General features: G+C 34.7%; 1 protein-coding gene across 2 annotated transcripts in view; it reads right to left on the minus strand.

The window, feature by feature from the left end:
• Nucleotides 1-5,320: 5,320 nt before the first annotated feature.
• Nucleotides 5,321-27,172, minus strand: part of DMXL1 (Dmx like 1) — a gene marked incomplete at its 5' end in the record, with an annotated part of 135,618 nt that continues 113,766 nt past the window's right edge. For both annotated transcript variants that reach the window (XM_079701865.1, XM_079701864.1), the window contains 7 exons: nucleotides 5,321-5,577; nucleotides 7,486-7,703; nucleotides 10,300-10,352; nucleotides 15,589-15,680; nucleotides 18,052-18,144; nucleotides 22,227-22,354; nucleotides 27,067-27,127. In XM_079701865.1, coding sequence (XP_079557991.1) covers nucleotides 5,353-5,577; nucleotides 7,486-7,703; nucleotides 10,300-10,352; nucleotides 15,589-15,680; nucleotides 18,052-18,144; nucleotides 22,227-22,354; nucleotides 27,067-27,127 — 870 coding nt within the window. In that variant the 3' untranslated portion in view covers nucleotides 5,321-5,352. The remainder of the gene's footprint in view (nucleotides 5,578-7,485; nucleotides 7,704-10,299; nucleotides 10,353-15,588; nucleotides 15,681-18,051; nucleotides 18,145-22,226; nucleotides 22,355-27,066; nucleotides 27,128-27,172) is intronic.

Below are 27,172 nucleotides of genomic sequence, written 5' to 3' on the forward strand. Positions count from 1 at the left end.
TACTTGAGCCTATCCCCAATACTACAGTCTATTTTTTTGTCCTTAGCTGCATAATTCTACTCTGAAAGGCTTTTTCTATACATATGGGTCTAAATTCCTGGCTCTATCAAGAGTTTTCTTCTATGCTTACATCCATGAAATGCTAGCCCACATTGGCAAGGCATTATTTGATTTTAAACAAAAAAGGCTCCCACCTTAGTCCTGGAATATTCGAAGCACAGCACCCTCCCCTAGTGGGTTTTGACTTTCACACTGTCCTCTTTCAATAGCCTCACTTTTTTCCCTCTCATTATCAACCTTCAGAGTAAAGAGTTGGTGTGCTAGTTATTTCCATGTACCTGTGCTTCCCCTCTCTGTGTACATGGGTCTGTTCATCTGTCTCCCTCTACATAAAAATGGCCACATGAATTTTAAAAAAATGTATTCAATATTGTGGTGGATTGCAAACGGTCTCAGAATAAAGACACAGCCAAGGTTATGGTTGTTAAGTCCTTTTGTTAAGATCTCAGAAAGATTTTTGGGTGCACCATGTATACCGTTTTTGTGAGACACTAAGATTTCTAAGAATCTTAAGGTGGTATATACCACAGCAACCTCACAGGGGGCCCAAGGTAGAGAAATAAAATACGGGTGTGGCTTTTGTCTAATGAGTGGATTATAATTTAATATACAAGAAACCCACTTTTGTTTTTTTTGTTTGTTTTTTTTTTAGAAACCCACAGCGTTTTAAAAAGCAATTTTACTAGACTGAACCATAGGGGACAGGACAGTACAAAATGTAAAGAGGTCTTTGAATGCTCAAACTTCTCTATCCAGGAAAACAGGCTGAGAAAACTTCCCTTAAAAACACTGGGCCACTTTTATGGAAAAAGAATAACTTAAGGTTAGAAAAAAGCAGCCCAGAAGGTGGAGCCAAGAGCTGTAGAGAATTACTTGAAGGGAACAGGAGTACTCAAGAAACTGGTGACATGTACCCAGCTAAATTCCAGAATCCCTCTGGACAAGGACCTACCATGTCACTTACTTTTCCTCTTTTAGAATGGGAGATACCTATCCCCTCTCTGTCTCACCACTGTTACGTTTCACATGTGGGAGGCACATAACTTGCCTCATTAGTTCATGGATCTTTAAACTGAGTACTGTACTTAAGGAACCTCATTTAAGGAGACACATAACTTGCCTCATTAGTTCATGGATCTTTAAACTCAGTACTGTACTTAAGGAACCTCATTTAAGGAGCCACATATACACCTGAACCTGATTTAGACATCAGGACCCTGGGGTTCAAAAGCCTAACCCTGATGCAGTAATAGGATGAAAACATTGGAGTTTTTTGGGAGGAGTGTTTTGCATGTGGGAGGAATAGATTTTAAAACTTTTAAAACACATATCCTGGGCTGATACACTGCACTGCTTAGATTCTGTTACAAAGGGCATACAGGAGTAAGGCATTTTCACTGTGGAAAGAAATGGGTTGTACCACCAAACTGTTTCTATCACCTATCTGTATTTGCAGTGGGAGAACATTAAGAAATTTTTCTTGTTCCAAGGAGACTTGTGAAATAATGTCACACTGCAACTCTGTGTTAACTCCCTGACTTATAGGCCACAGACATACAGGAGACAACCAAGTAAGCAGAAGGGGAAGAAGTCATAAAAAACTCAAAACAGATTTAGCTTTGAAAATAACAGTAGCAAAAGCCATACACATTTCTAAGGCTGACAAGTACATTTAACTAATCTATGTTCAACTTTTTCCAAGTACCCTGAAGGGTAACATCTTAACCTTTCTACTTAATATTAAGCATCAAAAATATCTCAACAATTCAAAGAGGAATATTCCTGACACAAGACCACTTCACTCAACAGAGCAGTTGCCAAAGTCATTGTCCTTTTTGGTATGAAAATACAGCTTTTCTTCACCGACACATACACAACCATTTCTGGTATCATGTTACCAAGTGGGGTTTCAAGGAGTTTAGAAAAGTATTACCTCCTTCTTCCCTTCTCCCATGTTAAAGTTTTGCTTTGTATGTATTCTTCCATACATATTTCTATGTTCCTACATATATACTAAAACTAAAGATTGAAAAAACTTGAAACAAAAAGGGATATAACACCTTTTACTTCGAAATTTTATCTCACCAACCTCTTTTCAGATGAACAGATACAAATCTAACATTCTTTTACCATTGAGAATATTCCATTGTATGGATGTACCAAAATTTATGCCACAAATTACCCACTAATTAACATTTAGATTTCCAGTTTTCTTGCTCCACCAGATGTCTCAATAAACATCCGTATACATATATTTTTATGCATAAGTGTTTTTATCTTAAAGGATAATCTCTCAAAAGATTGCTCAGTGAAAGTAAGTTTTTCAATTTTAGTACGTATCTAGGTAACTTTGTAGCAAACTTTGTAGTAAACTTTGTAGTTTAGTTCTGCCAGCAATGTTTCACTGTGCCCACTTCCTTGCATCTTCACCAAACTGATGTCACTGTTTTGACTTTATATTAATTTGATGGTGAACAGTGGTAACACATTTTTTTTTAAAGCATTCCTTTAACTATTAGTGAGGATGAACATACTTTGTGCTTGCTGACTTTTCCATGTCCTGTTCTGTGAATTGTGTGATTTCTCCATTACTTATCATTTTAAAATTCTCTTTGTATTAGGGACGTTAACATTTTTCCTATTCCTATACACATATTTCTTCTCGTCTACCTGTTCTTTTGACTGTGGTCTCTTGCAATATGACATTTAAACTCTTTGTTTAGTAAATATGTCTCTCTGGGTTTCCAACACTGTTATAAAAAGATCATCACCACTCTAAGGTTGTATAAGGATTTTCTTTAAGTAGGTATATCTCTGTATTTCGTTCCAATTTGTTGAGACCATTTTGAGAAATTCCTCAACGGTTTTTAAAAATTTTTTTAAAGAGAAGAAATGAATTGGGGCAAGACAGAGAGAGCAAGAAAGGAGGATGGAATTGACTGTCCCATGATTCTACATAAGAAAAATCCTACATTTTAGAAAATGAGACTCACAATGTTGTGAATTCTTCCATCATTACAAAGCCTCATTCTCAGAAAGCACACAATTTAAAAAATGTATTTTGATGTATCCACTTCATTAGTGTGGATGAAATTTTACATATATGTATATCATTTTATACTTAAACATACATTCCAACTACTTTTATTCTCACCTTTTTTGAATAATGCTTATCCATTAAGTTAAAGACTATAGAAAAGGAAGAATAGAGTATCTGGGAAAATTATGCAATTCTTCCTACATTAACCAAATACAGAAGTTCTCCAATTTAAAATGTCACATACACTCAAGTCAACTAAAGTGGCATAAATACTACTTAAAACAATAGCATGCTAAAAAAATAGTTACTGCATGATTGTTTATTTAAAATATTATGACTCTGGATGTAAATACATATGGGCTTACATAATTTATTGTTCATATAAACCCTCAATTAAAACGCTTAATTCTTCATCCACGTCTTTTTCCTAGTAAGCATAATAATACATTTTCTATCTCACTGAAAGTGTTTAAAGCCTTTTGAATCTTGATTCATGAAGAAATTACTGAGGAATAACTTAATATTTACTACATCAAACAATAGTATTGTTTGCAATGTTGTCACAGATTTCTCCATGGCAAAATAGTCACATATCGTTATTGCACAATTTATAGGTACAGGTTATTATGTGCACATAAACTCTCTACATAATAACAGTGTCTTCACTGCAACTTGCTCAACACATTTAAAATTATGAATACAATTTACAAAATCTTTTAACAATATACTTTTAAAAGTATCCTGAGGATATTACAAAATTCATTTTACCAGCCCTTCATTGCTTCATTTGACTCTTTAGTTTCCAAGATAATAGCTTTCCATATTTTGTTACATAAAAATGTTCTATTAATATTCCTATTAAAATATATTTAAGCTAAGTAGTATATAATTGTCCCTTAAACACTTAGTCCCATCTGCCTCCAGTCTTCTTGGTTAAAATCAAGTATTATCAAGTTTTCTATAATTCTGAATCAGAAAAGGTATAGCACAAAACAGACAGAAATAGGGTTAGCACATTTAAGTTAAAAGCATTGTGCATTTTTAATATTTTGGTCATATTTTATAATAAAATAATATATTTTGGCAAAAAATAATAAAATATAAGGCTTAGTTTATTATCTTTTAATGGTAGATCTGGCAGGTATTTTACATTTGTAAATACTATCTATTTAATTTGACTGTTTTCACATGTTTCTAAAAACACTGCTATAAGGTTTTCAGAACTTTGAGACTAAAAGCACCTAAAAAATAAGAAAGAAAATAAAATTTAAGTAAAATGTATGGTGCCTAAAAATCCTTTGACACATTTATAAGCTTAAGTATCTCATATATGCCAACACAGAATCATTATTGCCTGCTAAGTCTTATCTGACTCAATGTAATCTTTAAAATAATAATCTTGGAAGTTTTCCTGAAATTTATTTGAAAATTAGGATGGGAATTCAAAAATTAAAAAAAAAAAGGTGAAAAAAACAGTTGCAGAAAAAGTTGTTATTCTGGTGGCAGTAGTTGTTATGGCACAAAAACAAATGAAAAGACTTGTAGTTTTCATACACACACACACACACACACACACACACACACACACATATACATACACACACACACACACACACACAAAGTTCAAATAAGATGTATAAGATACATTACATATATATACACGACCACACACACACAACTTGGGCTCCACAGGGGAAACTGATGAAAACTTTACATAACGAGGCATTTGGCTCATCTGTCACTAAAGTCCCAAAGACAGTGTTAATGGAGATGTTCATTATTTTTTGATTCTTACCCAAATATCAATCTATCATTAATTAAGAGAGGAGTGTGAGATGTGTAAGTTTGAAAAAGGCAGTGAGAGTGTGGTGAATTAAGTGATGACTGATGTGCAACTGCCTTTACATAAAGGGTATTTTTACTGTGAAACAAATTCATGCAGAGATATCTGCAGAAGAATTTATCAACAACAAGAAAACAAAACTCCTTTAACACTACGATATACTCACTATACTATAAATATGTATTATTACAGCATTACTTATACATTCTACTTTAGGCAATGTAGTCTAATTTTGAATGACCTTATTAATTTTTAAGGCATCAGTGCATCAAGGGCAAAGCTCCCTAAAATAAATATGAAAACAAGAAAGCATTAACTTATTTGTGGCATAGAGACTGATCACTGTACATCATATGTGTTGGCCACTTCATGGAATAGGTAATACATTATACATCTTATTGTTAAAATGTTACAGCATAAATTTCACATCATTTTTCAACACTTCATTTAATGGGCTAAACTGATCTGGCAGTATTCTCATTTTCATTGTTCCATCGGCTCCACATGAAAAAATGTGATTTGCAGGCCCTGTCTCAATTTGCATCACTCCGGTTCCAATATTTCTGAAAATGGATTGCCGAGCATGTTCATTGATAAAAGTGTGGAGAAGACTAAAGGTAGAGAGACTCCAAATCTGAAATATATAAGAACAAAATAAAAATTGGGGTTGACGATTACCTTAAAAATCCAAACAAAAGATTCACGTCTGTCTTCCTGTACAAATAAGGAATTTCTAAAACAAAAATGGAGAAAAATCTGTGTAGGCTTACAGTCATAACATTTTGATTCCGTATATGGTGTTGCAATTTTCCAAAGCTCTTTGATATTATCACACTCTTCAAAAATCAATCCAGTAAGAGAGGAGGTACTTTAAACCCTTCGTTGGAGACGAGAAAACTTAGGTACAAGGAGGTTAAGTGTACAATGCAACAGAAACTTGTAATGTTATAGGAACTACAGTCAAGATTTCCTATCTCTCAGCGAAGTTTCTGTTGTGTAGTTGTATAGTGGGGTAATTCTTTCCCCATAATATACAGTACCCACCAAGGGATCAGAACCACTGGAAAGAGAAAAGTACCAAACACCTAGAGGCCTTCAGACCAGTCAAAACTATATTCCAGCTGCAAGATAAATTATTACAACTTTCTGATGTTTTGACATCACATTTTAAAAAAATATTTCTTTCTTTTCCCTAAGAAATTCATATTACTCTAGACATGATTGTTAAATTGTAAGTCCTGAATACTACCTGGTATACTATGAAATCTTATAACTTAATTAAATAATAAACCTCAGAATGAAAGTACAAACTAATCTAAATAATCTAAAACATAGTACGACTTATTCTAAACTGAGGGCAGTTCAAATAAGAAAATAGTTTCAAACTGGAAAAAAAAAAAGAATTCTGTATGGAAGCTGGTGTATATATTTAAGAAAAACCTTTTTGAAATTCTTCAATTTCTCTGGCTGAGAATTATGAAAACAATATGGAAGTTCTAACAAAGCAGTCCAACTTACCTGTACTAAGTATTCAGTACCACTTAAATTAATGGATTCTAAGAAACTAGACTCCTCCAGTGGGTTGCTGACCATTAGAGTAACTTAGGGACTAGTCTTATCCCTGCAGATCCTTCTGAGTGTAGCCAGAGAACCTTCCATCAAAACCACTATTTCTGGGCTTCCCTGGTGGCGCAGTGGTTGAGAGTCTGCCTGCCGATGCAGGGGACACGTGTTCGTGCCCCGGTCCGGGAGGATCCCACATGCCGCAGAGCGGCTTGGCCCGTGAGCCATGGCCGCTGAGCCTGCGCGTCCGGAGCCTGTGCTCCGCAATGGGAGAGGCCACAACAGTGAGAGGCCCGTGTACCAGAAAAAAAAAAAAAAAAAAAAAAAAAAACCACTATTTCTGTGTTCCAAAAATGCACATTCCTGAGCCTTGGACTTACCAAATGGGTATGTTTGGGATAGGACCTAGCAACAGTATTTCTGGAGTGGGATGCATTTTTACAAGGTGCTTAACATTTTTAACAAGCTGCTTAACATTCAAACTTCTAAGTTTGAAACACAGTGGAGTTTGAGAAGGACTGTTACAGGCAGAGCTTATCCAGGTACATCAGAATTCTTGAATCAGGCACTGAGTTGTTTGGATGCTGATACTATGAATGACAAAATGGGGAGAAATTTGGGATAAGGGAAAATGTCAGTATATCTCACAGCCCCTGAAACTGAATTCAGTAACTCTGAACATGGAGTCAAGACTAATTCTAATGTCTGAAATATGTTCATATCCATGGAAAATCCAGTTCTTTCGCATGCATTAGTTAAGCATATTTGAAAACAACTGAAAAACAGGCATTTTTCAAGTTAAATATTTTAATTTCATTCATTAAAAGACTTATTAAATAGCAATTAACCTTGTTGACTACAAAGGAATTAATATTTCTATTATTTAAAGAGACTGGTGTCATCAATATGATTAAAGATCTAAGGTTTCTAAAGATTTCTTTTCATATTGTAATAGATATTGTGGCATTACTGTATTTACCTTTATGTTGCCTTCAGCAGATCCTGTAACAAAGTACTCTTCAGTTGGATCAATAGCAATGGCTTTAACAGGAGAATCATGGCTCTGGAAAAGCTGCCTCTGCTGTCGTTGCCGAAGGTCAAAAACACATGTATAGCCTTTTCTGCCACCTGATATTAGTAGCTGATGTTTTGGAGCATATGCTAAAACAGTGGCTCCGCTATCATGACAAGTAAAAGCTGGAAAAAAAAGTAAAAACTATTTAATAGTATAAGAAACAGACTTCTGGCTTTTGGCCAAGGTAGAATGATAGATTAGATTTGCCATCCTGCCTAAAACAATTAAAATATCAAATGATATACAGGAAACAATGGTTTGAGACACCGGTCACTAAGCAATGAAGAATGATCTTTGCAAAATGGGAAACAAACTGGGTGACCAACATAACTGCCCCAGCTTATTGCCTATAGAGTATTTTCTGGCCGTGGCATAAGAAAGGGGAACCCAAGTTGATCTGGGTTCCTATTTCCACCAGCCATACTGGGAAAAAACCCTCATAATTCACAAGGCATTGTATAGAGTACTGAGAAGGGTACTGCCTCAATAGAGGGGCAAAATTAGCCCTGTACCAAATACGGCTTTTAACACAGCCGTTTTCATCATCCCAGAAAGTTCCCTCATGCCTCTCCCTCAAAGGCAATCGCTATTCTGATTTCTATCCAATTGGTTTTGCCAATTCTTGAACTTCACATAAATGGAATTTTATAGTATATATTCTTTTGTGCCTGCTTTTCTTTAACATAACATTTTAGATGTTGTCTCATGTATCAGTAGGTCTCATCTGTCAGTAGGTCATGCTTTTTAATTCTGAATAGTATTCTATTACATAAATATACCATGTTATCCTGTTGGACATTTATGTTGTTTCCAGTTTTTGGCTATTATAAATAAAGCTGCTAAGAACATTCCTAATACCAGTCTATTTGTGGACACGTGTTTTCATTTTCCTTGGGTATATATGTAAAACTATATATTACTGGGTCATGCTACGTGCATGTTTAACTTTACTAAGAAATTGCTAAACAGTTTTCCAAAGGAGTTGTACTGTTTTATACTCTTATCAGCAAATCATGAGGGTTCCAGTTTCTCCATATCCTCACCAACACTTAGTAGTCTAGAATCTTTAATTTTTGCCATTTCAGTATACAGAGTAGTATGATAAATTATGGTGAATTTAGTTTGCATTTCCCTGATGACTATTGATGTTGAGCATCTTTTATATGCTTATTTGCTATTCAGGTACTGAGAAAAATGGTAATTTTAAAAAAACTTGAATATATCATTTCTTTAATAGATTGTGCTTTTGGTGTTGTATCTAAATCTCATTACCAAACCCAAGGTCACCAAGCTTTTCTCCTATATTTCCTTCTAGATGTATTACAGCTTTGTTTTTACATGTTTTACATGAATCATTTTGAGTAAATTTTTGTGAAAGGGGTAAGGTTTGTACCTATGTTCATTATTCCACATATAAGCACCCAATTGTTATTAGCACTTTTTGTTGAAAGACTATCTGTCTCCACTGAATTATCTTTGTGCCATTATTAACAATGAGTCTACTATTTATGTGTGGGTCTATTTCTGGGCTCTCTAATCTGTGTCTATTCTTCAGCCAGTACCACAATGGCTTGATTACTGTAGCTTTATAGTGAGTCCTGAAATCAGGTAATGTGAGTTCTCCAAGTTTGTTTTTATTCAGTATGCATTATTCTAGGTCTCTTGCCTCTCTACATAAACTTTAGAACCAGTTTGTTGATATATATAAAACAGATTGCTGGGGGTTTAATTAGAATTCCACTGAATCTATAAAGTTGTGAGGAAGTAACATCCTAACAATATCAAGTTTTACAATCTGTGAACATGATGGCCTATCTCTCCATTTATTTAGATCTTTTTTTCTTTTACTTTTTTTGTAGCTTTTCACAACAGATGCTATACATATTTAGATTTATGCTTCAGTATTTCATTATTTTGGGTGCTATTTTAAATGGTAATATTTTTTTAAATTTCAAATTCCAATTGTTCATTGTTGATAAAGGAAAGCAACTAATTTTAGTATAATGACCTGGTATCCTGTGACATTGCTGTGCTTGCACATCAGTTACAGCAGTTTTTTTTCTGTATTCTTTGGGGTTTTCTACACCATCATGTAATCTGTGCATAAACAGTTTTATTTCTTCCCTTCCAATATGTATAACTTTTACTTCCTTTTCTTGTCTTATTGCTTTATTTAGAACTTCAAGTACAAAGTTAAGTAAGAGTGGTGTGAGGGGATATAATACTGTAACTGATGTTCGCAATGATGACCTGTGCTATCAGATTCAAAGTAAAAACAAATGATTTTTATATTATCTATGCTGCACTGTCCTTCATTAAAGTACAGTGAAGAGTTAATTACATATATAGCATTTTTTCTGCTTTTAAACTTTGCCACCATGGTCAAAAATAAACCTCATAGGCTACTAAGTGTGTCATTAAAAAAAAAATCCATTTAAAAATCACTTTTACTGGGCTTCCCTGGTGGCGCAGTGGTTGGGAGTCCGCCTGCCGATGCAGGGGACACGGGTTTGTGCCCCGGTCCGGGAGGATTCCACATGCTGCGGAGCGGCTGGGCCCGTGAGCCATGGCTGCTGAGCCTGCGCGTCTGGAACCTGTGCTCCACAACGGGAGAGGCCACAACAGTGAGAGGCCCGCATACCGCAAAAAAAAAAAAAAAAAAGAAAAATCACTTTTACTTTATGAATTTGTGATTTATAAAATGCTTTCAAAACTTACCATGGACTAAACTATTGGCAGGTGCTACAAGAGTGTCCCACAAACATATGTTTCTGAAAAAAAAAAAAGATTACTTATTGAATGACATAAGAAGTTAACAACAGAATAAAAATAAATGTCTCACATTATATAATGATAAAGGTATCAATACAGAAAGATTATAGTTGTTAACATATATGCACCCAATACAGGAGCACCTAAATATATAAAGCAAATACTAATAGACATAAAGGGAGAAATAGACAATAATACAGTAATAGTAGGGGATTTTAACACCCCCTAACATCAATGAACAGATCATCCAGAAAGAAAGTAAGGTAACAGTGGTGTTAAGTGACACAATAGACCAGCTGAACTTAAATGATATGTACAGAATATTACACCCTAAAACAGCAGAATGGACATTCTTTTTAAGCACACATGGAATGTTCTCCAGAATACATTACATACTAGGTCACAAAAAAAGCCTCAACAAATTTAAGAGGATAGAAATTGTATCAAGCATTTTTTTCTGACCACAATAGTATGAAGCTAAAAATTAACTCCAGAAAAAAAAAGTGGAAACAAAACCCAAACACGTGGAGACTAAACAACATGCTACTAAAAAACCAATGGGTCAATGACAAAAATCAAAGAGGAAATCAAAAAAGACCTTGAGACAAATGTAAATGCAAACACAACAACCCAAAATCTATGGGATGCAGCAAAAGCAATTCTAAGAGAGAAGTTCATAGCAATATAGGCCTTCTCAAATAAACAACACAACCTACCACTTACCACCTAAAAGAATTAGAAAAAGAACAAACAAAGCCCAAAGTCAGCAGAAGGAAGAAAAAAATTAAGATCAGAGAGGAAATAAATAAAATAGAGCTTAAAAAAAAAACAACAAAAACAATCAATGAAAGCAAGAGCTGATTTTTTGAAAAGAAAACAAAATTGACAAACCTTTATCCAGCACATCAAGAAGAAAAGAGAAGACCCAAATAAACAAAATAAGAAATGAAAGAGGAGAAATAACAACCAATACCAAAGAGATACAAAGAATTATAATACTATTAACAGTTATATGCCAACAAATTGGACAACCTAGAAGAAATGGACAAGTTTCTAGAAACATACAGCCTGCCAAGAATGAGTCAAGAAGAAACAGAAAGTTTGAACACACTGATCACTAGAAACGAAAATGAATCTGTAAGGGAAAAAAAAAAAACAAACAAAAAACCCAACTGCCAGGAAACAAAAGTCCAGGACCACACAGGGGAATTCTACCAAACATATGAAGAACAAACACTTATCCTTCTTAAACCATTCCAAAAAAACTGAAGAGGAGGGAACACTCCCAAATTCATTCTACAAGGCCACCATTACCCTGATACCAAAACCAGACAAAGACACTACAAAAAAAGAAAATTACAGGCCAATATCTTTGATAACTACAGATACAAAAATCCTCAACAAAATATATTAGCAAACCGAATCCAACAATACATAAAAAGCATCATACACCATGATCAAGTTGGATTTATTCTGGGGTCACAAGGATAGTTCAACATTTGCAAATCAATAAATGTAATACATCACATTAACAAAAGGAAAGATAAAAATCACATGATCATCTCAAAAGATGCAGAAAAACTGTCTACTGAGATGTCCATTCATGATAAAAACTTCCATCCAAGTGTGTATAGAGAGAACATTCCTCAACATAATAAAGGCCATTTAAGACAAATTCACAGCCAACATCATACAACAGTGAAAAGCTGAAAGCCTGCCCACTAAATTCAGAAACAAGACAAGGATGTCCACTCTCTCCACTTTATTTAACATGGTACTGGAAGTCCTAGCCACAGCAATCAGACAAGAAAAAGAAATAAAGGGTATCTAAATTGGAAGAGAAGGGGACTTTCCTTCCAGTGGGTAACACTTTCCAGTCCAGTGGGTAAGACTCCATGTTCCCAATGCAGGGGGCCTGCATTTGATCTCTGGTCAGGGAACTAGATATTGCATGCATGCCGCAACTTAAGAGTCCGCATGCCACAACTAAGAGTCCGCGTGCCACAACTAAGAGTCTGCGTGCCACAACTAAGTGTCTGCATGCCGCAACTAAAGATCCCACATGCTGCAACTAAGACCCGGTGAAGCCAAAGTAAATAAATAAATTTTTTTAAATTAAAAAAAAAGCAAATTGGAAGGAAAGAAGTAAAACTGTCACTATTTTCAGATTACATGATACTTTAGATAGAAAACCCTAAAGTCTTCACCCCCCAAATTTAGAACTAATAAATGAATTCAGCAAGGGGGCAGGATACAGATCAATATTTAAAAATCTGCATTTTTATACACTAATAATGAAATATGACAAAAAGAAAGTAAAACACAACCTGTTTAAGATCACATCAACAAGAATAAATACCTAGGAATAAACTTAACCAAGGAGGTGAAAGACCTATACTCTGAAATATAAAAAACACTGATGAAAGAAACTGAAGATAATACAAAGAAGTGGAAAAATATCTTGTGCTCTAGGACTGGAAGATTAATATTGTTAAATTGGCCACACTACTCAAAGCAATCTACAGATTTAATGCAATCGCCATCAAAATACCCATGGCATTTTTCACAGAATTAGAACAAAATAATCCTAAAACTCACATGGAATCACAAAAGACCCTGAATTGCCAAAGCAATGTTGAGAAAAAAGAATAGAGCTGGAAGAATCACACTCCCTGACTTCAGACTATACTACATAGCTACAGTAATCAAAACAGTGTGGTACTGCCACAAGAACAAACACATAGATCAATGGAACAGAACAGAGACCCCAGAAATAAACCCAAGCATTTATGGTCAATTAATCTATGACAAAGATGGCAAGAATATACAATGGAGAAAAGACAGTCTCTTCAACAAGTGGTGGTGGAAAAACTGGACAGCCACATATAAAATAATGAGATTAGAACATTCCTGTTCACCATATACAAAAATAAACTCAAAATGGTTTAAAGACCTAAATGTAAGAATGGAAAACCATAAACCTCCTAGAAGAGAACACAGGCAATACACTCTTTGATATAAATTGTAGCAATATTTTCTTAGATCAGTCTCCTAAGGCAAAAGAAATAAAAGCAGAAATAAACAAATGGGACCTAATTAAACATAAAGCTTTTGCACAGCAAAGGAAATCATCAACAAAACGAAAAGACAGCCTACTGAATGGGAGAAAATATTTGCAAATGATGACTGACAAGGGGTTAAAACTTAAAATATATATACAGTTCATACAACTCAATATAAAAAAAAAACTCATTAAAAAAATGGGCAGAAGATCTGAATAGACGATTTCCCAAGGAAGACATACAGATGTCTAACAGGCACATGAAAAGATTCTCAACATCACTCATTATTAGAGAAATGCAAATAAAAACAACAATGAGTTATCACCTCATACCAGTCAGAATGGCCATCATCAAAAAATTTACAAACAATAAATGCCGGAGACAGTGTAGAGAAAATGGAACCCTTGTACACTGCTGGTGGAAATGTAAATTGGTGCAACCACTGTGGAAAACAGTATGGAGGTTCCTCAAAAAACTAAATATAGAACTACCATATGATCCAGCAATTTTACTCCTGGGTACATATCTGGAAAAAATGAAAATACTAATTTAAAAAGATACATGCATCCAAATGTTCACAGCAGCACTATTTACAATAGCCAAGACATGGAAGCAACCCAAGTGCCCATCAACAGATGACTGGATTAAGAAGATGTGATACACACACACACACACACAAATAAAATACTACTCAGCCATAAAAAAGAATGAAATACTGCCATTTGCAGCAATGTAGATGGACCTAGAGAATATTATGCTAAGTGAAATAAATCAGACAGAAAAAGACAAATACTATATGATATAACTTACATGTGGAATCTAAAAACAAAGACAAATGACTGTATATACAAAACAGAAACAGACTCACAGATATAGAAAACAAACTTGTGGTTACCAAAGAGGGGAAGACGGGTGAGTGACATATTAGGAATATGGAATTAATAGATAAAAACTAATATATATAAAATAGATAAGCAACAAGGATATACTGTATAGCATAGGGAATTATAACAATTATCTTGTAATAACCAATAATGAAGTATAATCTGCAAAAATAGTGAATCACCATGCTGTATACCTGTAACTAATATAATGCTGTAAATCAAGTATACTTCAATGAAAAAAAGCAGTATGTCTCATTATAGCTCGCTTGAACCTTGCTCATACAGAAAGTTCTTAAATTTATAAAGCATCAAATACAAGAAACCAATATATTTATGTATGATTAATTTTTAGACAAAAATTTAAAAAACTAATAGCTTCCCAAACTGAATAACTTTAGATTAACATGTAATTACAAGGAGTACTATATGAAGTCTGAATACGGAAACCACTTTTTGTATTCACTGATTTTCTAACAGTTCGACTTGCATACATAAATAGCAGGACACACCGAATTTTCTTGAGTACAAAGAAAACTTATTCCTACTACAAAAGAGAGCAGCTTCTACTCCATTCTGTGAGTTACAAAGGAGGCACAAATGTGTATAAGAATTTCTATGAAAAATGGGCTGAAAACTCCATATTCCTAAAATTCCCACTTTGAGTGTAAAGTGAGGCCTCAGGACAAACACAAAAGCTCAGCAACCTCAGAAGGCCTTAATCTCAGAACTCAGCTGTAGGAGGGAAGTAAAAAGTGTGCCTGGACATGGAGGGAGGAGATTTGGTTTTTTGCATATTTAAGTTATTTGGGGAGATGGGGACGGGTTGTCACTTACTAGTTATTATACAACTAACATGTCTTTCTCAGCTTCTTGTGTTCTTACTGTGAAAACATTGATAATGTGATATAATAAAGCTGTGGTGAGGGTTTAACTAAATAGCATGGCCAATAAATAATACTCTTTTTTTTTTTTTGGCCTCAAGCTTTCTTAACACATAGCAAATAATATGGAGAAAAACTCTACCAACAATTAAATTATTTTATCCTACACTAAAGTCTTAACATTAGAATACTAAAAATCCAGAAGGAATGGATTTTGTCTTTAATGTCACCAGAATTTCCTTAGCTTTACAATTAAAACACTAAAAAAGCTCTAAGAAACAAGTCTCTTTAAATAAAAATATTTAAAGGTTTAATTACGACATTATTGAGATATAAGGACATTAAGCAATTAAAAAATAAAGCTTAGTTATACATACACAGACTTCAATTTCAGTTATAATCTCTTACCTATTGTCAGTTGAAAGACCAGCTGTAGCTATCAGAGAGGAGGAACTAACGAAGACAAAATCATTGGCTGTTTTGTTATGACACTGCCAAGTCTGGAATGGTTATAAACAACACATGTTTATTGCTGTCACAAACAATTTTATAAGCAGGTAGATGTATTAATCAAAAAGCGATCATGTAATTTGTGGCTTACTTAAATCCTTGTGTTCTTTCCCCCACAGATTTTAGAAAAGTTGCAAGAGTAATACAGAGAACTCTCATATACCCTTTACCCCGATTCACCAATGTTTACCATTCTGGCACATTTGTTTTGCCTCTTCTTCTTTTTCACACACACACACACACACACCCCTTTCCCTGAACCATTTAAATAAGATGGATACGTTATGACCTTTTATGACCTCCGCTTTTGTTCAACCAGAAGTTCAAAGGGAAACAAAAGGTTAATTTCAAACATTTTTCTTAGAATACTTGTGAAAATTTTTGTCTTAGAAAACAAAAACTAGCATTTTAGATGATCTCAGACTGAATTATTTATTTTCAGAAATATTTAAGCTTTCAAATACTTTTTCAAATATGTGAATAAAAACATATTACTAATAGTCAACAAATTAGAAAATTTACAATGTTTCTCAATATTCCATCAAACAATAACAAACTACTATGAGAGGTTTAGTCAGTTATAAAGGCTTCCAATTTATGTCTGTTCAGATGTTTCTCTTCAATAAAAAATAAAATTTTAAAATATGTCAAAATCATCATATGAAAAATTTCTCCTGTGAGTCACTTCCCCATTGCCCCCAACCACCACTGCAGCTGGGCTAGATGATATGTCTTTAAAACAAAATCTACTTTAATCCCCAAAAGCAAATAATGTTCGTTTTTAATCCAATTTGTCTTTTTAGAAGTTTTAAAAAAAGGCAGTCCCCTAAGAAACATAAACCTGTACAGTTGACCCTTGAACAACACAGGTTTGAACTGCATGGGTCCACTGATACACAGATTTTTTTCAATAAATACATACTACAGTACTACATGATCCAAAGTTAGTTGAATCTGTGGATGCAGGACCATGGATATGGAGGGCTGACTGCAGAGTTATATGCAGATTTTCAACTTGGGGAGGGTGAGGTGTTCAGTGTCCCTAACCCCTGTGTTGTTCAAGGCCCACCTGTACATTTAATCTGCTGCCTGAATGAAAATATGAGGAAAAATAAATATTCTTTCAAGGTACCCTCACCAACACTCCCTTGCTTGCTTTCACTTAGACCAGTACTTTATTCTAGCATTTAACCTTGGATGAATTACTGGAATTTTAACCCATATTCTTAATTTCTTTCTTGATAGATATTGCTTAGTCCTATAAAGGGCTTCACTAAAGAATCCATGAAATATAAATTCAGTGTTCTATGAAGCTGCGGAAGGTTCACTAAACCTGTGTGGTCCTGAATAGAGATGTATCTTTTTTTTTTAAAGAGATGGGCAAGAAAATAGCACCAGCTATAGGATACCCTTTCTACTTTGTTCATAAGGGATAATAACTGCAGAAAAACAACCAGATGCACTGGTCTGTTGATCATTCTTTTTAGGTATCATAGCCACTGCCATTCAGTGAGGCTAGAAAAGGGCTTGAGTAACTCATGGGTCGCATGGGTCTCCAGAGTTACCATGTTGGTTCTATACAGGTTTCTTTTTTTTTTTTTTTTTTACATCTTTTTATTTTATTTATCCCTTGACTAATCATTGCATTTTTAATTAATTTTACTACTTTGGTCTTTATCAAGTGACTAATCCACTAGCTTTATTATTTATTTACATTTTCTGGTGAGATTTTTTTACTTTTCTATGTTTTCTTTTTTTTTTTTCTTTCAGTTTTGAGAAATGATTGACATGCAGCACTGCATAAATTTAAGGAGTACAGCATAATGTTCTGGCTTACATACATCACGAAATAAGTTTAGTAACATCCATCACCTCGCATAGATATAAAATGAAAGAAAAAGAAAAAATATTTTTCCTTGTTCTGAAAATGCTTAGAATTTACTCTCTTAACAACTTCCATATATAACATGTAGCCGTGTTAATTATGTTAATCATGTTGTACATTACATACCCAGTACTTACTTACCTTTTACCTGGAAGTTTGTACCTTCTGACTGCCTCCATCCAATTTCCCCTCTCCACCCCTGCCTCTGAGTAATCACAAATCTGATCTCCCCTTGCCATCAGAACCAGGTACTTTCATACAGGTTTATTTTCCAAGTTACCGGAGACTAAGGATTTTTATACCTCACAGTGTAATTTTCAACACAATACAAGGACAGAAACTTATAGTAAAGTGATTGAATACACAGGACTAGATAGATTTTATATTTTGGCTTTGATATTTCTTGCAAGTATATATTCTTGGTTTCTTTAAAATAAAAATTCAAAAAATTTTAAAGGTAGGAATTCTTGGCTTACCAGGTATGGCTTAGGCATACTTCCAGTAACTGGACAACATTTCCAGTTTGTTTGATACAAACTTAAGTATCCATCAGCATCAACTATTCCAAACTTAGAGAAAAAAAATATTTAAAAGTATTTAATACAAATAAAAAAGCACATATTTACCCTTACCCTCACTGTGAATCTCATAATTTAACTCTTAAACATTTGACTGATAAGTTGCTTGCCTTTTCACTTCACCTATGCATGGATCTAGTCCAGAAAAACATTTAGCTATTGCTTTAAAAAATTCCAGGGTGGATATAAAGGAAACTAACATCAGACACTCAATTTATTATACTAACCGACAGCATAGTCTGTATATTCTCTGTAAGTACTCCAAAAATAGGATACTGGATTTACACATTAAGCCATGTGACAAAGTTTTAGTATATATAAGATAAAAAACTGTTCATCTTAAAAAAGACAAAGTAAGGACTTCCAGAGATATACAACAAGGAAAACATGTAAACAACAGCAGAAAATGAAACAAAGTTTATCATAGTAAAAGAATTCCACTATGGAAACTCAGAGCATTTTGACTGGAAAGATGACAAAATAATACAGTAAGGGAGTATATGATACAGATCTTAAAATAAAACAAATGTCTAATTCGGACTCCTGCCCTCTCCCATCTACAGATATAACAACTATTAACAATTTGATAGTGTTCCCTTTCAGATTTGTTCTATGAATATTCAAACATTCATACATACAAGGATACAAGGTTTTTTAAAAATTATGATGATAATATACAGTTCTACAGTTACATTTTTTACTTATTAGAGCCATTTTTTCACATTGGTATGTATAAATCTACCTCATTCTTGTGCTGTGCAGTATTACACTATATAGTTGCATTGCAACTTTTTAAAGCTTTTCCTTATAGAATTTCCAATTTTTCCTATAATAAAAAGTGCTGCTTTGAACATTCTTGCATATACAACTCTGAGTATTTATATAGGATAGACATCTAGAAAAGAAAAAGCTCTGTCAAAGGGCATCATTTAAAATTGGTAGATGAAGCCAAAATTAAATCCTAAGTGGTAATATCAATTTACACACCCATTTTTCTTACACATTAGTCAACACTGCATACTACAAAATTATAATATTTGTTGATTAACAGAAATAAAGTCTCATTTTAATGTACATTTCTTCAGTTATTAGTGAGGGTTATTGGTCATGCATAGGGTTTTGTTTTTCTGATAAATTGTTCACATTCTTTGCCTTCTTTTTCATTGTCTTCTTACAAACCTGATAAGACTAATAATAGGAATATTAATCCACTGTTTACTATTTTTGTTACAGATATTTTTCTGACGTTTATCCTTTCTGTGGTTTATCCTATGTTTTCTGGAGTAGGTTTAGGTACGTTCTTCAGAAAGGGTATATGGAATGTGCTAATTCTCTGCATACTTAAAAATGTGTTTAAGGGCTTCCCTGGTGGCGCAGTGGTTGAGAGTCCGCCTGCCGATGCAGGGGACATGGTTTCGTGTCCCGGTCCAGGAAGATCCCACATGCCGCGGAGCAGCTGGGCCCTTGAGCCATGGCCATTGAGCCTGCGCGTCCAGAGCCTGTGCTCCGCAACGGGAGAGGCCACAACAGTGAGAGGCCCGCGTACCGCAAAAAAAAAAAAAGTGTTTATTTTGCCACCAAATTTAAATGACAGTTTGGATAGACATCGACCCCATTCCTTATCCATCAGAATTCTGTGCATACTGTTCTATTGTCTATTTGTAACCTCTATTTTTGAGGCCAATGCCATTAATTTTAGATGGGGGATGGAGAGGTTGTAAGCAATCATTTTTACCCCTACTCCTTCCTAGAAGTTCTCTTTATCCTTCAGTTAAAAAAACCAAAAATCAAATAATCAGGCTGTGTCTAGGCATGTGCTGTTTCTCAATACTTCTGCTTAGTACTTGGTAGGCGCTTCTTTTTCTAAAATTCCATGTTTTGCTTTGGGGAAATTTTTATTTTATTATTCCTTTTAATATAATGTTTCTCTTCCATCACCTTTTTTCTTCTTCTATCTTTTAAACTTCTTTTATAAATTTTCCTGGGTCTAGTCTCAATTTACTTCTTGGGTTATTTTCATCATGGGATAAATTCCAAATTTGTACCTCCCAGTCACAAACTTGATTTTCAAATACTTCCATTCTGCTATTCAGCCCTTATAATCAGTAGCTCCTCTACTCTCCTAATTTTAGGGTATCATGTTTTTAACTTCCAAAAATTCTTTACTGTTCTACTGCCTTTGGTTCATAGAATCCCGTTCTTGTTTTACAATGTAGGATCTTCCTAAATCCAAGGAATTATTCCTCACAGGTCATTTTTTTCTGCTAAATGCTCCCTTTTAGCCTCTTGGTTTTTCTGCAATGTCCAATGACTTTTGACAAAATGATCAGCATTACTGTGATATATTGTAGTATGAGTTATCTGTTCCACTTACTCCAGTAGGCTCCCCTACTAAGGGAGATAGCACGCTTAGGTGTTGTGCTCTTGGGCACCATCATGGCTAAGGTGAATCAACAGTAAGCTGACTGCCTATCAAAGAGACTTGGGCAGACAATAAGGAAGTTTGTTGTGACTTAAAATAGCCTATATAGAAGGTTGTAGTGAGTGTAAAATCTATAAAAACTCCAAGTGTAGAAGGACTTGAATGCCACACTAAAGAATATGGGCCTTTGGACACAATGAGGAGGCTGCAGGCTCTTGAAAAGGATAATATGATCTCACCTATAGTGTAGTTATATAATTATGTTATTTGTTCTTTTTTCTTTTACGGCTACACCGCACAGCTTGTGGAATCTTAGTTCCCCGACCAGGGATCAAACCCACGCACTCGGCAGTGAAAGCACGTGAGTCCTAACAACTGAACCACCAGGGAATTCCCTATGCTATTTGTTATATAACTTTGTTGACAACATAAAGAATGCATTAGAGAGATTGGGTCGAAGTACAGAGATTAGTTAGGAACAATGTAACATTGACAACCAAAGTGGAAAAATATGAGTACATAAGTGGTATGGATAGGTTATACAGCTGAAAGTACAGTAGAATTCTAAAGGCTTTTAGATTAAATCCCCTTAATTTCCCATTAAGGAGCAAAGAATGCTGCTAATTGGTATTAATAAATTATAAGCTCTCAATTTTGTTTCATAACTACATGAAAAATTATCACTGACTTCTGTGAAATAATAAGAGCCATCTGATAAATGTGGTAGGCAAAAAGGTTGCAGCACACCATGACACAAGTAACACGTAAGGAGGGTGGAAGGTTTGGAGGTTGAGGGAAAACGAAAGGCAAGATGAACCATCAGCTAGGGCCAGTGTGAGTGTTTTTAGTGAAGCATGGCCCTGAAGACAAAGAGCAGGCTGATTACCCCTTCAGTAGTTGTTTAAAGTACTAGTAAGATAGGAGTAGCAGAAAGAGGCAGTTTGAGGAAAGGAGGATTATGGGAAGTGAAGCTGGTAAGAGCCAGGTTGGCAAACTTTTATTAAAAGGCCCATATAGTAAATATTTTAGGCTTGCCAGCTACAGTCTTTGTTCTCCTGAACTCTGTTGCAGTACTGGGAAAATAATCATAGAAAACAAATAATGAATGGGTTAGCTGTGTTCCAGTATAACTTTATTTACAAAACAGGTGGCTAGGCCGTAGTTTGTTAACACCCTGTTCTAGAGCAGTGCTTCTCAAAACTTTAATGTTGTGTACAAATCACAAGAGTATCTGGCTAAAATGCAGATGGTGATTTGATAGGTCTGGACTAGAGTCAATAATCTGCATTTCTAATCAACTCCCAGATGTTACTTACTAGTTGGTATTTGACCATACTTTGAGTAGGTCCCAGAGGGTAAAGTAAGCAGATGTATTTAATAAAAAATGTGTAATATAAGATGGTCCTATAATCATTTGGTCCTTAAGCGTCATATAAGAGAATTTTAATGGACATGTGTATAATGTCTTTCCAGGAAGAACCAAGTGAATTTAAGTTTTGAGAGGAATTTCTTTAAAAAGAATTCATATAAGATGGATTAATACTTCACCATTAGCTCATTGAGCTGTTCTCTTCAGAAACCCAAATGAGTAATATTCATAAACCTTTAAAGAAATCAAATCATTTTCCCTATTTACATTTTTATAAACTACCTTATTTCCTTGATAGTTAAATCTCATTCTTGTAACTCTTGAATTGCCACCAGATCGGAAACAGGTTATTTGTTGAGAATGGCCCCATTCGAACATTCTCACACTTCCATCTTGAGCTCCTGTCAGATCTGCGTTATAAGAGGGAAAAAATTGCAAATTTATTTCAGGAATCTTTGGCAAACTTATCTTTTAATCCAATGTGAACATCTTTATGGAAGAAATACCTAAGAAATGAATCATAGTCAATTCACATGAATTTACCTTTTTATGAAATTTCACTTGAATACTCTCAATCTTAAAAACAGATAATTACATGGTGTTCTTTCATCTGATAGAACATATCCTCACACAAAACAACAGAAGCAATTAAATCAGACCTCTATAAACTTTATTTCCTTTTGAAATTATCTCAGTTACACTTTAATAGCCTTTAGTAGATAATGTTTATGATAAAGAATCAAATTCTTGGAATTACTTAACTTTGTATGGTGACAGATGGTAACTAGACTTATCATGGTGATCATTTTGTAATGTATAAAAATACTGAATCAGTATGTTGTACACCTGAGACGAACACAATACTTTAACAAGTCAACCGTATTTAAAAAAAAAAAAAAACTTGGGATTTTTTTTTTCACACACACACACTGTATTTTATTTATTTATTTTATTATTATTTTTTTATTATTTTTATTTTTTTTGTGGTACGCAGGCCTCTCACTGTTGTGGCCTCTCCCGTTGCGGAGCACAGGCTCTGGATGCGCAGGCTCAGCAGTCACGGCTCACGGGCCCAGCCGCTCCGCGGCATGTGGGATCTTCCCAGACCGGGGCACGAACCCGTGTCCCCTGCATTGGCAGGCGGACTCTCAACCACTGCGCCACCAGGGAAGCCCCTGTATTTTATTTTTACAAGAGATAAATAAACTGACACCAAGCATTGTAAATGGATGACCACAACAAAAGCACAATGACTGCAATTACCAAACACGAAACACACTCATACTATGTCATAATATTGACATTCAGTCCAGTAATCCTCCACGGTAACAGCTCCTTTACTTTGCACTTAAAATTGATTTGTATATTTTTTGCTTCTGAGTCCTTGTGGGATTTTTTTTTTATTCAAACAGAAAGTCACAAAATTTATAATCATCCTCATCAGTTCACTCAGTCCCATGTAATTAATTTTTTTTTATCTTGATCTTTTGTTAGCACTTTTATGAATTCATCAGTTTTCCATTAGCGTTCCGAAAATGCTTATTCATTCAGTTCAGCAGTATAAAATCTTGGGATTTTTAACAGCCAATTCTTATCAGTCATACTACTGATGTTTAAATTTATGCATTTTTCTCTGAGAAAAAGATTGTAGAAGGTCTTGAAAGTCATGCTAAAAAAATCATTTCTAATAGTTATTGTGACTGATCTGATATCTCAAATATATGTTATCTGTTTCATTAAGGAATATGAACAAACTAAATAATTATTAAATTCTTTACCATTTACTAATTGTGTGTTACTAGGAAACTTAATCTCCCTGAGCCTATTCCCTTCTAGTAAAAGGTATATAAGTCACTACAATAGTGATATATATCATTAATGATATATAAGTCACTGGACAGTTCTGAGAAGTAAATGAGATAATTCATATAAATCATTCAGAAATATGCCTAACATATAGGGCTAAATTTACATTAAGAGTAGTTATCAGTATTAATGTGGTACAGAGGTAGTGAGAAATTATATTAATGTATGTAAAAGTAAAGTATCTAGCATATTGCTCGTCATACATTAGTCAATTTTTCCTCATTCATTTCCAAGTATTTAAAATAAAGGAGCTTCTGGGTTTCCCTGGTGGTGCAGTGGTTGAGAGTCTGCCTGCCGATGCAGGGGACACGGGTTCGTGCCCCGGTCCGGGAGGATCCCGCGTGCCGCAGAGCGGCTGGGCCCGTGGGCCGTGCTGCTGGGCCTGCGCGTGCGGAGCCTGTGCTCCGCAACGGGAGAGGCCACAACCCTGAGAGGCCCGCGCACGGCAAAAAATAAATAAATAAATAAAAAATAAAGGAGCTTCAACCATTTTGACATGTTTTAACACTGGGCTGGGATGGAGGGGTGGGTAGAATTTCTTGAGACTAGGGCTGTTAATTCTATCCCCCCTCTCTTCTATAGTCTTGCCTAGCTTAATCAAAAAAATTAATTGGACTAGATGCATTTAAAAACCACTCAAATTTTTCTATTATTTATGGTTTTATTTAAATTTGAAAAAAATCCCTAATTATTAGTAGCTTATATGTAAAATGAAACACTCTCTTAAAGCCTTATAAACTAAAACTTAAAAAAACAAAGGTTTCATGACTTCACTGGTGGCACAGTGGATAAGAATCTGCCTGCCAATGCAGGGGACACAGGTTCAATCCCTGGTCTGGGAAGATCCCACATGCCGCAGAGCAACTAAGCCCATGCACCACAACTACTGAGCCTGCACTCTAGAGCCCGCATGCCACAACTACTGAGCCCGTGAACCACAACTACTGAAGCCCGCGTGCCTAGAGCCTGTGCTCTGCAACAAGAGAAGCCACTGCAATGAGAAGCCCGTGCACCGCGACGAAGAGTAGCCCCCGCTCGCCACAACTGGAGAAAGCCCGTGCGCGGCAACGAAGACCCAATGCGGCCCAAAATTAATTCTTTTTTTTTTTTTTTTTTTTGCGGTACGTGGGCCTCTCACTGTTGTGGCCTCTCCCGTTGCGGAGCACAGGCTCCGGACGCGCAGGCTCAGTGGCCATGGCTCACGGGGCCAGCCGCTCCGCGGCATGTGAGATCTTCCCAGACCGGGGCACGAACCCGTGTCCCCTGCATCGGCAGGCGGACTCTCAAACACAGCGCCACCAGGGAAGCCCCCAAAATTAATTCTTTAAAAAACAAAAACAAACAAACAAAAAACCCACAAACGTTCCTATAACCAGGTCGTCTGAGCAAATATTCCTTATTAGTAAGTAAAGTATGTTACATCATATACATGTAAGGAAAGAGTTAAATGCAACCTTAAAAATCTTAATATATTCATTTTTTTGTTTTTGAAATGGGGCTTTCCTTTTAAGACTTACATTTCTATTTCAGTTCAACCTATTAGATTAACTTCTAGAAAATTTCCCTGGAGTAGAAGTCCAAAAGTTTTGGTTTACAATGACTAAGATTTAAAAAAAAAATCTACTCCAAAGGAAGGAAGGAACTATTTTGAGGTATCTGTAATTCAGAGTAAAATTTTTAAAAAACTTGTTTCAAAACATTTCCAGTATATGAAAGGAGCCTATTGTTGAACTAAATTACTATCTGTGAGACTTGTTCATGACATGAAAAAATATACTGTAAAAAAATTTCAGTGATTAATCTAATTAGCATTTAATTTTTCAAGTCTCTTATCTGCCAGTTACAGTAGTTCTTCTCTGAATGGAGAAAGTACTTACTGCAAGACAGAAGTTACATGATATTACCTAATAACTCTGAAAATAAGTCCATTAATTGCCTTTGAAGCTAGGGATTATTTTATTTAAATTTATGGGCTTGAGGTAGAGCCTATTTATAAACTAGTCACCTGTCATTATACATGCTTTGGGACTGAGAAATAATGAAATCCCTTCAATATTTCAGGAAACTTCTAAACCCTATTGTACAGAGTAAGGATAGATTTTAAACAATGCCAAATTTTCTTGCTGCAGGATTAATAGTATTTAAGCTTTGTATATAAAACACCTTTGACTCCTTCCTCTATATGCTTCATGATTGTTTTTAGTTCTTACTTTACATTAGACTTGTGGATAGAAAACATATACTTTTAGTGTTGAATAAATTTGATATAGTGAAAACAGGCTAATTTTCAATATTATTTTATACCTCTAGCATAAGTAACAGAAGTTACCCTCTTCATCTTAAATATATGGTTCTCTTCAACCCTTTTATTAGACACTGGTATATAACTTTGATAACAGATGCTTACAGCACTTATTATAATTAGGTAGAAAAGAACACTGGTTTTGCCACTCCTATTTTATCAAAACATCTCTCATAAAAAAGGTGGTACAATTTTTTATAGGTTATTAAATTGGAGGGACATGAGTACCTTTTAATTAACATGCACTATTTTCACTATTTTTGTTACTGTGTAGTAGGACAATTTGATGAAGGGCACTACTTAAAAATTATATTTAAAAAAACTTGGAATACACACATGCCAATATGAATACTGATTCCAACCCACCAGTTAAAGTTGTCTCTATTATTTCTTCTCTGCTTCAATACTTCCAATAAATTCCCCATTAAATCTTTGTTAAAGGAAGAAAAACTTTTGAGATTCCTAGGAAGATTAACTAAAAATAAATATATCCTTCCTCAGAATGTAAGAATGTAGTAATAACCATTTCCTATACTTACTATTAGTGTATCTGATAAAAGACAAACTGACAAAATATTAATAAAATACAAACTGATTATGAGGAGGCTACAAATGACCCAGATATGGTTCTGTTCTATGTAATAAAAAAGGAGTGATCCAGTTATTAAAACAATAATTATCAACTACAATTTAACATTGTGCAGAGTCCAGAAATGTTCAAAAATAAAATGTGATAACAGAAATATTCAGTCAAAATGCTAAAAATGTACATGTTAAGTTAGCCTTCTCTATTAATTCAGGAAAATCACTTTTTCTATTTTTACCCAATTTTGAAGTGATTTTACTTGCTAGCAAACATTCCCTACAAAAAAATTAAGTGTTGACTGCCTTTCAATTGAAACTAAAAGTTTCCTTTAAATTCCTTAAAATAATGGCTAATTATTATCAACTTACAGTAAGGAAGAGATGGATGAGAAGTCATTCTTCTGACATTATTAATGGCTTTCTTAATCATCTGTTAACAAAGAAAAATCATTCTTTTACAGTTACAATAAAAAGT

The sequence above is a fragment of the Hyperoodon ampullatus genome (genome assembly GCF_949752795.1).
Source record: "Hyperoodon ampullatus genome assembly, chromosome: 4".
Lineage (NCBI taxonomy): Eukaryota > Metazoa > Chordata > Mammalia > Artiodactyla > Ziphiidae > Hyperoodon > Hyperoodon ampullatus.